The following is a 16,165-nucleotide window of genomic DNA, read 5'->3' on the forward strand; positions in this document are numbered from 1 at the left end:
TCATTAACAGCACAGCACTAAGGAGATTTGGACTTGTTAGAAAAAAGCTACAATGTAAAGTAGGATGTTGAGTTTTCTGGAATTTGTTTTATTCTTTGAACTCATAGTACATCATAATAAGGCTTTTGTTTTTGTTTTTTTAATTTTAATTCTTACAGAAAGAGGATTTTGTGTACTTGGTGACCTTTGTCAGTTTGATCATGGAAATGATCCTCTAGTTGTTGATGAAGTTGCTCTGCCAAGTATGATTCCTTTCCCACCCCCTCCTCCTGGGCTTCCTCCTCCACCACCTCCCGGAATGTTAATGCCTCCAATGCCAGGCCCAGGCCCAGGCCCTGGTCCCGGCCCTGGCCCTGGTCCCGGCCCTGGCCCCGGCCCTGGCCATAGTATGAGACTTCCTGTTCCTCAAGGACATGGTCAGCCTCCACCTTCCGTTGTGCTTCCCATACCAAGTAAGTATGTGTCGGTTGAACCTTGTCTTGTTGATGAGTTGTGTGTAGAAGAACCTCATCCGTTATGCTAACTGTTTAAATGTTTGAAAAGCAGTAATGGAATTTAAAATATACTCCCATAATTAAGATGTGCTTACTGTTTCCCATTCTTTATAGTACCTGCAGTGTCCCTTTGTTTGTAGCAGCCTGATTTGTGTTGACCTGGAGACAAGACCTTGTTAGCTGTTAGTATTTTAAGATGTTAGAGAAGAAACATGCTGGAAGTTTTATGGATTTTCTCAGTATATAAAGAAAATCTCTTCAAGAATATTGAAACATGTGAAATCTTTCATTATAGAATCTTTTAGATACACATAAGGATGAATAACTTGGGCAGTAATTTGTTCAATTGGCCTCAGTGATTATCTATTAAGCCAACGTTGATATAACTCCTCATAGTTTTTTGGGTTGATTTGTTTTTGTGGGAGTAAATTCTAAATGCCATGCCATTTTTAACAGTGTGGATTTCTTTACTGAAAAAGATTTTGTATTTGTGTGTGCTTTAATTTCATTATTGTGTCTACCTGAAGTAAGAGTAACTAATGTTTAAAAATGGCCATTTAAGGGCCTCGGAAGATGGCTCAGTCAGTAAGAGTGCTTGCTGTGTAAGCATGAGGATCTGAGTTCAAATCCCCAGTGTTGACATCAAAAGCTAGACGTGGCTGTGTACCTACAACCCATCACTGAGTGGGTAGGGTAGAGAGACAGGAGGATAGCTGGGATTGTTGCCTGGCAGCCTAGATGTAGGTTCAGTGAGTCTAGAGGGCTAAGGTGATGAGTAATAGATCAGGACAATTGGCATCCTTCTCTGGACTCTGTGCACATGCACGGCTGTATATACCTTCATACCTCACGCACACATTTAAGAAGTTTATTTAAAAAGTATTAATGGTTCCTAGATGGGTGTGGTGACACACTTCTGTTATCCAGCACTCTGGAGGCTGAACAGACGGTCGAGGTAAGGTTATGAGTATAGCAAGGCAAGGATAAGACTAAATTTTAAAAATTCAATTGAAAAACTTACAGAATGAATTATTTACATGTATGCAAAGGTATAAGAAAATATCTACTTAAAGACAGTTAGCATCGCATTATTTTTAAAAAGCAAATTATTTAAAAGTATTGCCATTTAACTTAAGCAGTATATCTCTGTTCTGGTACTAGTGATAGAACTTAGGGCTTCATTCACGCCTGGGCGAGCACTCCTCACTCAAGTTTACTCTCAGCCCCTTTTGATTTACTGTGTGTCAGGAGCTCAGTAATCTGCCCAGGCTGGCTTTGAACTAGCTTTGTAGTCCAAGGCTTTGAACTTGAGATCCTCTTGCTGTATGTAACCTCCTGTGTAGCTGGGATTACAGGCCTGCATCATCTGTTTCTCTCTTTTTCTTCTCCCAGTTTGGAGAATTGAACCCAGGGCTTCATGCATTCTGGGCAAACTATCAACCTCTGATCTATATCTCCAGCACTATTTTTCTTAAAGCAATTTATTTTGGGGCTGCTGTATAGCTCAGTACTACAGTGTTTGACTATGTGTGAGGACCTGCTTTTTGTCCTCAGCACCAAACTAAAACCAAAGCAGTTAATAAGTAAAAATAATTTAGCACAATCCTATCTTTGTGTCCACTACATATACTGTGTACCCTGTAGTGAAGTGTACAGCACATTAAAGTTGATAGCAAAAGGGCTGGCAGGATGGCTCAGCAGGGCTCACTATGTAAGCTGGAGATCTGAGTTTAGTCCTTAGAACACACATAAACGTAGGAGAGAGCTGACTCTGTAGGCTTGTCTTCTGACCACCACAGGTACACTGTGGCTAACTGCCCTTCACTTAACAACAACAACAACGATAATCATAAAATGAATCATGAGATAGATGGCTCAGCAGTCAAGGAGCTTGCCACCCAGTCTGATCACCTGAGTTTAGTCCTTGAGAGCCACATGGCAGAAGGAGAGAACCAATTCCCTCAGCTTGTCCTCTGACCTCCATATATATTCTGTAGCATGTACATTTACACCTGTGCACACACATACAAACATACACAAAGTAAAAATTTTCAAAGTGATTAATAACAAAGTTTTATTATATAGGTGTTAGTGAAAGCATGTTTTTCTTTTTTCAGCTTTGTTTTTCTTCGTGGGGGATGGGTGTTAGGGATTGCACCTTCCAGGGCTCTGTGTGTGCTTTATGTCCTAGTTTTCTTTCTGTAGCTATGATAAAACAGTGACTGAACCTGGGGTTTTTGGAGAAAAGGGGGCTTGTTTCAGTTTAGAGCTTACAGTCAGCCAATCACTGAGGGAAGACAAGGCAGGAGCTGAAGAACAGACAAAGGAGGAATGCTTCTCGCTGACTTGTTCGGCTGTATTTCTTATGTAGCCCAGGACTACCTACCCACAATGGGCTGAGCCCTCCAGCTCAGTTAACAATCAAGAAAATTGCTGCTTTCACATCAGTCTGATGGAGGTAATTCCTCAATTGAGGAATTCCCAGGTGATTAGTTATGTAAAGTTGTAAAAACAAAGCTAGTACACTAGGCAAGCACTGTACCAGTGAGCAACACCTCTAGCCTTTAACTTAGTAACTGTTGGTAGAAGGGGGTTAAAAAACAGCTTAGCAGTAAAGAGCAGTTGTTGCTCTTGCGGAGGGCTTGAGTTCACTTCCCAGCACCCAGATGGTGGCTCACAACCATTCATAGCTAGTTCCAGGGGATCTGATACCTCTTCTACCTCCTACAAGTAGTGGGCACAATTTTACATCATGTGTATGTATACATGCAGGCAAAAATACTCATACATGTAAGTTGATTATATCAATCTTTTTAAAAAAAGTAATATGAAAATATAACTGAAGCTTAAGAGGTTTTTATTCTTAACACATTACACCTACAGGCGTATTGAAGTGATTTTATTCTCTTGTTAAGCTTTTTTATTTACCTATTTTAAACTTAGTTTTCTTACTGGGGTACTAACAGTTGAACTCGGGGTCTTGCAAATGTCAGGTAAACACTCCCACTACATCCTTAACACCTCTAGTCCCCGATTTATTAATTTAGAGACAGAGGATCTTGAACTTCTGGTCCTCTTAGCTTCATAGGGCTGCAATTGCAGACATGTGCCATCTTGCTGGGGATCCAAATCAAAGTTTTATGCACGTTGGCAAGCACTCCATCAACTGAATCTCCAGCATTCCACCTCTTTCTTTCTCTCTCCCTTTCTTTCTCCTCCTTCTCCCCTTCTCCTCCTCCTTCTTCTTCTTTCTCTCTCTCTCTCTCACTCACTCACTCACTCACTGTGTGTGTGTGTGTGTGTGTGTGTGTGTGTGTGTGTGTGTGTGTGTAACACTGCATGACCTGGAACTCATATGTAGACCAGGCCTTGAGCTCACAGAAATCTGCCTGTTTTTGCCACTTGAGTGCTGGGGCTAAAAGGCACAAGTCACCATGGCCTGGCTCCACTATCTTTGATACTTTCCATGGTATTCACAATTGCAGATTCATCAGTATGTGTATTGCTCACTTATGCATATTCCATTTACTGTTGTTCCTCTATTCTCATGTCTGCCTGCAGAGGCACCCAGTTCTGCTTTCCTTTACCTGTGATGAGCTTGGCTAATTGGAGAATTAGCAATGTCATCAGGATTGTTAAATCTGAATACATTAGTATTAGTATCACGGTTTTTTATTAGGAATCATTAATCTCTACTTGCCACTTTTTTTTTCCCTGTAGGACCTCCCATTTCACAGTCAAGCTTAATAAACAGCCGTGACCAGCCTGGGACAAGTGCAGTGCCCAATCTTGCACCAGTGGGAGCAAGACTACCTCCTCCTTTACCCCAGAACCTCCTTTATACAGTATCAGAAAGTAAGTAAATTTTTAGTTTTTGTTTTTTGTATGAGTGTTCTCTCTGTGTGTACACCTGCATGCCAGAAGAGAGCATCAGGTCACATTATAGATGGTTGTGAGCCACCATGTGGTTGCCGGGAATTGAACTCAGGACCTCTGGAAAAGCAGACAGTGCTCTTAACCACCATCTCCAAACAGATCAGATGGGCTAGGCAGTAAGTGGAGTGCTAACTGCAATTATGGCATTGGGCCTTGTGGGACAGGGGACAGCATGTCTCTCTATATTCTGATGAAGATTCTCTGTGTGTACCTTCCAGGGATGTACCCTGTAAAGGATAGCCATCCAGTTGGGTGGTGTACAATCTAGGACTTGAGTATGGGCTACTGTGAGTGTAAATTCCAGTCCAGTAATGGAATTCTGGTCCAAGGTATGGGTCTTGCATTTCGACTACAGCTCTGTAGTGTCATTTCTGCCTAGTCTGGCCTCAACATGATGTCTGAGGCAGCCTGGGCATTTGTAGAGACAGACTGACCCAAATTATGGTTTTCATGGATGTCAAGATGGTGGGTAAAGTCAATTGCCACCAAACCTGTGAAGCTGTTTGATCCCTGGGTCCCGCATGGTAGAAGGCAAGAAAAGACTCTTTACAAGTTGTCCTCTGATCTTCATATATGCACTGTGGCACTGTGTATGAAATGCTTATTCTTGTGGAATGCATAACCGGACAAGTATATTCATACTTACAAAGCAGCCATGTCATAAAGCTGTATTGTACTTTTGTATGCTGGGGTGGGAAGAAGCAAGGAGCCCTCTATTACTTTAGACTGGCAGCGTAGAGTCACTTTGTAGTGACTGTTGGAATCACAACATTGAGCTTCTGCTAAAGGAATCTCTGAACATTTTGGCCTGTTTTCAAACAAGTATATAAGAATCAGGTAAAGTATGTCTAATAGTTATTTAACTGTGTGTTGAAGTGAAGATAGAAACATATCAATTGTAGTAAGTTTTAGCACATTTGTAACATTCATATTTACCTTCAAAGGTTTCTCTTGACTTATACCTTTTTAAAAATCAAATGCCTAGCTGATTTTGTTTGCTGGTTTGTTTTGTTTTTCTCTGTATAGCCTTGACTGTCCTGGAACCCACTTTGTAGACCAGGATGGCCTCAGATTCAGAGGTCCACCTGCCTCTGCCTCCCAAGTGCTGGGATTAAAGGCGTGTGTCACCACCGCCCAACTTGATATGTTTTTTTAAAGTTGTTTTTCCAGAAATATTTTTAATGATTATTTAAGCCAGGCATGATGGCATACTCCTGTAAATCCTAGCATTGGGCCAGTCTAGGTTATATAGCAAGCAGTATGAGTCTGCCTTGGGCAGCTAGAGCCATTGTCTCAAAAATCAGACACAGTCAAAAGAATGGTTGTTTCGCGGTGTCATATAATGAGCTCTTTTTCTACAGAAACCATGGCATGTTCATTTTTTATGTATCTGCGCTTAAAAATTTGCTTTGCCTCTGAAGCGGTTCTCATCTTTCATGTCACAAAGAGGCAACCAAGTAAAGTAGTTGGAGCTGTTTAAGATCCTGGTGCTTTTCTACTCTCTCGTCTCAGCCAAGTGACTTAACTTGTATGTACCCTAGTTTCCTTTTCTGAAGTGAGAACAATACTGCTTCATTGTGGTTCTTCTACAGAGAAAATGGATTTATATTTGTGTAAGGCATCTAACATGTCTTTGGCATCTGATGACCTGAAAGTACTAGTTATATTCCATGTAGTTAGTATTTTCTTGTCAGATTTCAACCTCTGAAAATGGGGGGCGGGGGGCGCGGCGGCGAGGGGTTACAGACAGGTTTTCTCTGTGTAGCTCTGGTGAATTACATGTAAATACAGCCTTCCACTACAGGCATCCTACTGTTCTTTGAGGGATGAGGCTCCTTGATCTCCCATTTTAACCTGTCAGTATGGGTTAGCCTTCTCCTTCCTTTTTAGTTCTGGCTGTCCTGGAATTTGTTCTGTAGACTAGGATGGCCTCGAACTCAGATCTGCCTGCCTCTGCCTCTGCCTAATAAAGCCTGTTTTTTTTTTTTTTTTTTTTTTTTTTTTTTTTTAGTTTTTTGAGATAGGGTTTCTCTGTGTAGCCTTGGCCATCCTGGACTCACTTTGTAGACCAGGCTGGCCTTGAACTCACAGAGATCCGCCTGCCTCTGCCTCCCGAGTGCTAGGATTAAAGGCGTGCGCCACCACGCCCGGCTATAAAGCCTGTTCTTAAATCTCTGCTTTCCACCCTTCTTGTCTTTGTCAATGGATACAAGAGCCAACTACTCACATGACATCATCATATGGCTAACACATTGCCTCCTCCCTCCACCCCCGTCAATGATGGTATGCTTGAATATGGGCCCATAGCATACAAGGCAAGCTCCAACCTTACTTAAACCTAGTTCGTCAAAACCCTTTTTTCTCTGAAGTTTCTCCTTTACTATATTTCCACTAGACCTTCTCCTTTTATTCACATTTGACTCACTGCACATTTGGATTGTTTAACACCATTATGTCTGTTTAAGTACCTCCCCCATAATGTTAAGTGAATATTCCGCAGGGTTTTGTCATGAGAACTCTTCAGTAGTTAGTTACTGTTTCCTTCTGAATCATCAGCGACTCCTCTCTTAGGCTTTTGACTCTTGCTATGTGTCTTCTTTCCTATTCTTTTTTTCTTTGCTTCTCAACATGCACAGTGTCGGTGCTCCTGCTGTGACTCAACTTGCCTTTTCTTTACTGCTACATATATGCTTTCGCTTCTGCTTCAAGGGTCAAGTCTAAGTACTTGAGATTCATTCGCCTGCTGTCTAAGATTCCTACAAGCATTTGTTACATAATGATACATACTTAAGTATAGGTCTGTTTGATTTTTCCTTTTATGAATATAAATCATACATCTGACATTTTCTCCTGTCTCATGGTCTTATGATTACTCTAGTATCTTTTCACAGTGTGGGCTTGTTTTATTGCTGTTATTATTGTTTTTACTTAGGAGAAATACAAGTATAGATAAAAACAAAGATAATATAATGAACTCAGGTATGTGTAGTAGTGTTATCCAGTTTTAGTAGTGACCACCGTGCGGTTAACTGTCATCATTTCTATACAAGTTTGGCTCTTAACAGTTTAACATGTCTTTTGTACTTACAAACATTTTTATATTTACATTTAGTGTTGAATCATAGTAAAAATTCTGTTTTTTTGTTTTTTGGTTTTTTTTTTCTGTTTTTTTTTTTTTTTTATGGCAGTTACCCATTTGTTTTTTAAACCAAATTGAATATTGTAACACAGTCTATAAAGCTCTGCTTGGCGTTTATTTATCATCATCACCTAGTTTTAAGACAGGGTTTTTCTACATATCCCTAGCTGGAACTCAATATAGTAGACTACACTGTCCTTGAACTCACAGAGACCCACCTGCCTCTGCCTCCTGAGTGCTGGGATTAAAGGTGTGTATCACCACACACAGCTGATGCTGATTTTTAAAAGTTTATCAGTTGCCAGCAATCTCAGTGACCTACCTTAATATTCATTAATTCAGAAAATATTTGTTCAGTGCTTACCATGTGCCAGGCATTGTGGTGGATGCCAGGGAGCTAAGATATATAAGGTAACAGATCTCAGGTGGCCTTTCATGCCTTTAAAAGAAAGAATGTGATGTTTTAGAACAGAAACTCCACGTATTTGCTTTCCAGAGGTTAGTAACAGACTTAAGAATATTAGGAGACAAATAAGAGTTTTCAGCTTCTTACTTTGTCACAATAAAAGACTACATAGGAAAATAGTATCATTTTAGTTTTTTTTTTTTATGTATACAGCACTCTGCCTGCACACCAGAAGAGAGCACCAGATCTCGTTACAGATGGTTGTGAGCCACCATGTGGTTGCTAGGATTTGAACTCATGACCTTTGGAAGAGCAGTCAGTGCTCTTAACCTCTGAGCTATCTCTCCAGCCCCTCATTTTAGTTTTAAAAGTACATTTTAAGCTGGGTGTGTTGGCGCACGCCTTTAATCCCAATTCTCGGGAGGCAGAGACAGCTGTATCTCTCTGAGGTCAAGGCCAGCCTGGCCTACAAAGGAGTCCAGGACAGCCAGGGCTCTGTGTAACAGAGAAGCCATTCTCAACACCAAACCAAAAAAACCAAAACATTTTAAGCCAGGTGGTGGCATACGCCTTTAATCTCAGCAGTCAGGAGGCAGAGGCAGGCTGAGTTTGAGGCTATCCTGGTCTACAGACTGAGTTCCAGGACAGCCAAAGCTACACAGAAAAACCTCATCTTGAAAAACAAAAAACAAAAGCCGGGCGTGGTGGCACACACCTTTAATCCCAGCACTCGGGAGGCAGAGGCAGGTGGATCACTGTGAGTTCGAGGCCAGCCTGGTCTACAAAGCGAGTCTAGGATGGCCAAGGCTACACAGAGAAACCCTGTCTCGGAAAAAAAAACAAAAACAAAAAAAAACAAAAAACAAAATAAACAAAAGATAAAACCTTAGAATAAAAGCAGCGCTTTTTAATAATTACCATTTTTGTTCCCATTTTTCTTTCAAGACCAGTAAAAAGTGATTATTTCTCATTGGTATTTGTGTTTTACTACTTTATAGTCTAAGATTCTGTGTCAGTATTTATGAAGAGAATTATTTGTTGACAAATAGAACATTAATATCAGAACAATCTGAATTGTGTCATTTAAGCAACTTTGTGAATTTTCTTCTGTATTTAAAAGCCTACAATTTGATTCTAAAATATATAGGGAGGAGCAGGGAAGATGGCTCAGTAAAGTACTTCCTGTGTACTCAGGAGGATCTGGTTTGGACCCCCAGCACCAATACAAGTCAGGTATAGTAGTGAGTAGCTGTGGCTCTAGTGCTGCAAGGAGGAGACAGATGGGTTCCTGGAGCATGAAAGACCCTGTCTCTGAGATAAGAGGTGAGATGGGGATGTAGCTCAGTTGGTAGAATGCTTGTCCACCATGCATGAAGTTCAGTGCTCAGTACTACGTAAAACCAGAGGTGGTGGTATATGCCTGTAATCTCTGCACTTATGAAGTGAAGACAGGAAAAGCAGGAATTCAAGGCCTTCCTCATTTATAGTATATTTGAGGCAGCCAAACACAGATGAGACCCCGTCTCAATTTTTAAAAGTCAGGTGGAGTAGGAAAGCAATGCAGTATAGCAGAACATTAATGTCAACTTGTTGTGTTCCCATGCATATTACCATATGAACATGTTCATATACAACAAGCACAGTTTATAGAAAAAAATTAAAACCCTAGGAATAGTATCTGATAGCCATCTAAGGATTTAAAACACAATTGCAGGGGCCTGGTAGGATGGCTCAGTGGGTAAAGGTAAGGTGCTTGCCTCTAAGCTGGTGACCTAAATATAATTCTCAAGACCCATAAGGTGGAAAGAGAAAGCTAGTGTAAGTTGTCCTCTGACCTCCACACATTTGCATGTGCACACACACAGATAAATCAATTAGTAAATTCTGTGATTGAGTCATCACTACAGTGGATGCATGGGGAGGTGGTTCTGTAATCTTGAGGACCAGCTGGTAAATAGCATGAGACTCTGTACTAAGCAAGGGGAAAAAGCAAACACATCCAAGGTGGTACTCTGCCCTGCCCCCACATAACACACACACAGACAGTGGCATACATACGAACACTCAACAGGAACACATGTACACTCACAGGGATACTTTAACATAAAACATGCACATAAAATCATTGGAGAGTATAATAGTGTTCTCAACATAGATTTTTTAAAAATTATGTATTTATTATGTATATAGTGCTCTGCCTATGTGCACATCTGCAGACCAGAAGATGGTATCCGATCATGTTATAGATGATTGTGAGCCGCCATGTGGTTGCTGGCAATTGAACCCAGGACCTCTGAAAGAGCAGTCAGTGTTTGACCTCTGAGCCATCTCTCCAGCCCTCAACATAGATTTTTAAAAAAATATCTTTTCATTTAGTTGATTTTAATGTAGTTTTTAAAAATACTGTCTTTGAGACAGTAAGTTGAACCCTTAAGACTGTTCAAGTTTTCCTTTGTAAGTTAACTGCTGATTTCCAAACAGCATCATTTGACTTGTTCAAATAAAGAGCTTTATGTGTATTTTTCAGTGTGTTGGGAAATTAGATAGGCTGGAGAGACAGCTCAGTGGTTAGGAGCACTGATGCTCTTTGAGCATTCACACAGCAGCTCACAACTGTCCGTGGTGTGTGATCCAAGGTCTGTGATCCCCTCTTCTGGCCTTTATAGGCGTCAGGCATGCATCTGACCAACTCACAGCCACCTTTCGTAATGTTTGAATAACATCTTGTCTGTGATCTTAGAAATTGACATTGTGCAAGCTTGCCCTTTAGTTTATAGTCTTGTTACTGATTACATATACTACGCAGATTTGTGCTACATCTTATAGTTGAAGCCATCATATAGATTGGAATTATGTTTCTTTTGGTTTTCTTTTGAGGTTGTGCTTCTTTTCCTCCCTTCCCGCCCCCCCCCCCATCCCAGAGAATTCTCTGCATGATATTAGAACTATTTTAAATGATCAAGGACAGTTTAAGTTTCTCTTGCAGTATGGTGATTGTCTTTTAAAACACATTTTGAAAGGATTGGTGTTAAATATGTAGTTATGTCATCTGCTTACAGTGAGGTTCGTCATCTCCTTTTCTCCATGCATGTGGACAGAGAAGTAAGAGATTGTATTCTATTTTTCCTTAGTATTATTAAATCAGTTGATTACTTTGTGGCCTGTCTTATTAGTATGTGTTAAGAACCTAAAGGGATTTTGCAACTTGTAAGACATAGTCACATTAAAAATTTTTCTAACTTTGCTTTATTATGTCTTATGTTGTAGTGAATGTATAGCCTTGTGGTATAAAAAAACTAAATCTTACAAATTTATATGTTTCATATGTTGTTAGGGAATGCTACTAAATAGAAACCAAAGGAAGGTTTTACTCTATAATACTTTGCCTTTTCCCAATCTTGTTCCCAATACAATTTGTATCTGTATATGTATTTGTATGTGGACATGTGTGTGTTTGTATGTTTGTGTCCATAAATGTACTTTATTTTAAAACATAGCTCCTAATATCCAGATTCATTTCCTATATCCAGCACTGGCCTGTTTGCATTTTCCTTCATTTATTTTCTTTTTTCCTTGTTATCATCCTCTCTATGGTGGTAACAAGTATCCACTCATTTATAAATTGTCTCCTAGTGAACATTTACTATTCTTTGTGAGGCTATGAATATGGTAGTTTGTTTTGTGTTTCTAACTTTTCTCCCCTGCTTTTAGATACAGGAGTATATTTTGTACAGAGTTGACATTTCTTAGAGGGATATGTGCATGACAACCTTGGTATCTGCACAGCTCACTGAATACCAGATTCTATGTGAACAGTAGCTCAGGGTGTCTTTCTCTAACTTGAATTGTTCATTGCTCAGCTTTAAATAAAATTAGCATTTATTTCATTTAAGGTTCAAAACAATAGAAAGCCAAGTGTTGAATTCCTGCAGTCTCAGAACTTGAGCCATGGAAGCACAATAGAATCAGAATTTCAATGTTAGCCTCAGCTATATGTGACTTTGAGACAAGCAGGACTACACAAAACTCTCAAGAAAGAGAGACAGACACAGAGAGGATTCTAAAGGGCAGATTATGTAATGCTAATTTCTTTGTACCTTGATACATCCTAACCAGTTGCATGTCTATGCTTTCTTGACTTAGAATCTCAATAATGTCTTTCTCTACTACTGTTCCTGTTGTTGTAATTTCTCTGTTCTTGGCTCACAGTCTCAGGAAGTACACCATTGCCTTAGAGAAACAAGCTTGTGACTCTCAATTCCAGCTGCCCTCCTATTCTTTCCTCTGTAGGACAGCCCATGTATTCTCGTGAACATGGTGCTGCTGCATCCGAGCGACTTCAGTTGGGGACACCGCCTCCTCTGTTGGCAGCTCGTTTGGTGCCACCTCGAAACCTCATGGGATCCTCCATTGGGTATCATACCTCAGTCTCCAGCCCCACCCCTCTGGTCCCAGGTAAGCTTTGCTTCAGATGGCCATCCACTTCACTGATCTTTTACACTTAAACTGGTCACTCTGATCTGTCAAAAGTTCCCATTAGCGCTCCTAGGCAGAGTTATTTTCTGTTCTCTTGTTTCTTTGATTTGTCCCTAGAGGTTGTTGATGATTAGGCCCTCTGCATGTGTGTCCGTCATCTCTGTTGTCCTGTATATTTATGTTCAGTGCTTTGGTAACAGTCATATCTTCCTTGAGGTAGTATCTAAACATGTAGATAGAAAGATAGTATCTATGTGCTTGAGTATTTTCTAGTTAATTACTTGTATATTACAAGAGAAACTAGGTTAATTTTCTTTGAAATAAAGCTAAACGTCTGGTTTCTTGCTAGTGGTGGATAATTATAAATTCTCCCTTCTACTCCCTTTTATATGGACAGATGGCTCATAATGAATATAGTATTGTAGAACTACTTCGCCCTATTGATATATGTGTTTTGAAGATCTGTGTTATGCTTTATTGCTGTCTTGATAGTCTCTCTTTTTAAAAGATACTTTCTTCACTTTGCCTTTAGATTTCAGTTTATAACTAACTAAAGGGCTTTTTAAAAACAAGAAAGGGCCACTACATTCATTGTCCAAATTAACCTTGAACTTGGAATCTGAGTGCTAGGTTTTCAGGTGTTTTTCACCATGCCTGATATGACTGTAGAACCATTACGTTTATTGGAGTTCTGTGTTCCCAGGGGTCATAAAACAAGATGATTTGATTGTATGAATTTCAAACCTTTCTGTAGTCTCAACTGTGTGAGTTTCTGTTACTACTAGGGAGTGATTGAAAACTGTGGACCATACATTGTTGGTTGCTTAAAAGTTGAAGTAGTGTTTACTTTGTTCATTTTTAGAGTTGGCTTATGTTTTAGTGTTACTATTGCTGTGATGAAACATCATGACCAAAGAAACTTGGGGAAGCAAGGGTTTATTCCAGCTTAAGCTTCTGAATCATTGTTCATCATCAAAGGAGAGGACTTCAGAGCAGGGATCTGGAGGCTGGAGCTGATGCAGAGGCTGTGGAGGGATGCTGCTTACTGGCTTGCTTATCATGGTTTGCTCAGCCTGCTTTTTTGTAGAACATAGGACCACCAGCCCAGGGATTTATCACTCACAAGGCCCCCATCCCATCAATCGCTAATTAAGAAAATGCCTTACAGCTAGCTGTATCTTATGGGAACATTTTTCTCAGTTGATGTTCCTGCTTTTCAGATAGCTCTAGCTTGTGTCAAGTTGATATAAAACTAGCTAGGACAGCATAATTGTGGCATCTGTTATTTTATATATCTTCTTCAGACCGAGTTGCTCAGACATTTATACGTACTTAAATTTAATAAATAGATAGGATTTTATTTTACTCTATATGCCATTAAAGCATGTTTTTCTCAGTAACAATTCAGCCTAGTTGGCATAAACAAAAAATTAAGGGTATGGGTCATTCAGTTCGTCCCCAATTTGTGAGGAACTACATTGAATCCCCAGCACCTTCATAAAAAGCTGTGCATAGGGACACGGACACACGCCTATCATTCTGGCACTAGAGGCCGAGTTGAGAGAACTCCTGGGTTCACTGGCCAGCCACTATAGGTGAACACTCAATGGGAGACTCTATCTCAGGAAATAAAGTGGTGAGGGATTAAGGAAACACTGACCATTGATCTGTTTTCCAGAAATGGAAGACAGAAAGTTACAAGGAGCTGAAGTAATTCAGTATAATCCAAAGAATACTCTGACGCCTTAACTGTTTAGATAACTGTTGAGATAGAGTTTAGTATTATTAAATTACCACCAGGAAGTTCTGAGGCTGAATATAAGACTTGATAATGAATCTAAGTCCTATAATAGGAATGTCATTATTTTAGTAATGTATTAGCCATTCTCCTCCGAAGAAGGAGCACAGACCACTCTGGTAACTAATTTTTCAAAATCATTTATTATTTTATTATAGGGAATTAGTTTTTAAAGTATTGATGTTTGTCTATACTACACCATGAGCTATTTTTAAATGTTTAAGGAAAGAAAATGGCGGAAATGTGTACAAGAAGGAATATTGACCAGCAGTTCCAGTTCTGATGCCAGATGTCTCAGTCAGTTGCCCCTCAGTGGCACTTAACTGCTTTAAACTTGGACTTGGTGTTTTGTGCAGGGAGAGAATCTGCTCATGGAACCTGAAGTTGGGGGAAATCCAGTATTCAGGGCAAGGCTTAATCTAAGAGGGTTGGGAGTGATATGCTGCACCAAAGGCATGAGTCTATTTAGCTTATTTAGACAGGAGCTGCAGAGTCAAATGCTTTTAGAATTCAGGAAATTCCTAAGGGGGATTGTTTAACAATTTTATTTTATTTGAGACAGATTGTCATTATGTTGCTCTGGCTGGCCTAGCTAGAACTTACCATGAAGATCAGGCTGGCCTCAAACTAACAAAGAACCACCTGTCTGCTGATATTAAAGGCCCGCACCCCTACACCTGGCTTATTTTATTTGTTTTAATTGTGCGTGTGTGTGTGTGTGTGTGTGTGTGTGTGTGTGTGTGTGTGTGTGTGTGTCTGTGTGTCTGTGTGTGTCTGTGTGTCTGTGTGTGTCTGTGTGTGAGTATATGCATGTGGTGAGTACAGGAGCCCACCCCGTCCAGAGGAGGGTGTTGGATCTTTTAGAGCTGGGGTTACAGGTGGTTGTGACCAATCAACATGAGTGTTGAGAATGCAACTTGGATCTTCTACAAGAGCAGTATGTTTTCTTAGCCATGGAGCTCTCTCCAGCAAGTGGCTCATTTATGAGCTGTTATACTCTGGATCACAAAAATGCCGGCTTTTAGTAAAGATGTGTTTGAACCTGATCTTGCACTTTTAACTTTATGTGACTCATTAAACCCATTTTCCATTAAGAACAAAAGAGAAGGGCTGGAGAGATGGCTCAGAGGTTAAGAGCACTGGCTGCTCTTCCAAAGGTCCTGAGTTCAATTCCCAGCAACCACATGGTGGCTCACAATCATCTATAATGAGATCTGGTGCCCTCTTCTCTTGTGCAATCATATATGTAGGCAAAACACTGTACCATAATAAATAAGCAAGTCTCTTTAAAAAAAAAGAGAAGAAGAAGGAGGAGGAGAATAAACAAAAGAACTTCTGAATCATAACTATGACCACCGCTATCAGGCCAGGCATGGTGACCCAGGCCTGTAATCCCAGCACTCGGGAGGCAGAGGCAGGTGGATCTGAGTTCAAGGCCAGCCTGGTCTACAAAGTGAGTCCGGGACAGCTAAGTCTATACAGAGAAACCCCATCTTAAAAAACAAAAGAAAGAAAGAAAAAAACCCACTATCTTCAGTCTTTCTTACTATGATTTAATTTAGAGCAGAGAGGATATGTGCCATTTGAGTCTCTCATTTCTTTCAGAATTGCTTTTAGGCTGTGTGTGGTGGTGGTGGTAGGGGTAGAGGCAGGTGGATCTCTGTGCATTTGAGGCCAGCCTGGTCTAAAAAGCAAGTCCAGTACAGCCAGGGCTCTGTTCCTCAAAGAAGCCCTGTCTCAAAAAAACAAAAAACAAAAAAAACCCAACTAAACAAAATTGCTTTTAACATTAATAAAATAGTTACATAGGGTTAGAATTTTAAAAGTGATTTTTTGTTTGTTTGTTTTAGAAAAAAAGTATAAGAAATGTGATAAAAGTATTATCATCGAGGAGCCAGGCGTGGTAACCCATGCCT

The 16,165-nt window shown here is 40.2% G+C and overlaps 1 protein-coding gene across 2 annotated transcripts in view; it reads left to right on the top strand.

The window, feature by feature from the left end:
- Rbm27 (RNA binding motif protein 27) overlaps positions 1 to 16,165 on the top strand; it is a 64,528-nt gene that overhangs the window by 26,368 nt on the left and 21,995 nt on the right. The window contains exons 7-9 of one of the 2 annotated variants that reach the window (XM_051163906.1): positions 159 to 452; positions 4,215 to 4,349; positions 12,266 to 12,430. In XM_051163906.1, the coding sequence (XP_051019863.1) occupies positions 159 to 452; positions 4,215 to 4,349; positions 12,266 to 12,430 (594 nt within the window). The remainder of the gene's footprint in view (positions 1 to 158; positions 453 to 4,214; positions 4,350 to 12,265; positions 12,431 to 16,165) is intronic. The other variant, XM_051163907.1, reaches the window with a different exon arrangement.

Source organism: Acomys russatus, chromosome 20, assembly GCF_903995435.1.
Source record: "Acomys russatus chromosome 20, mAcoRus1.1, whole genome shotgun sequence".
Taxonomy (NCBI): domain Eukaryota; kingdom Metazoa; phylum Chordata; class Mammalia; order Rodentia; family Muridae; genus Acomys; species Acomys russatus.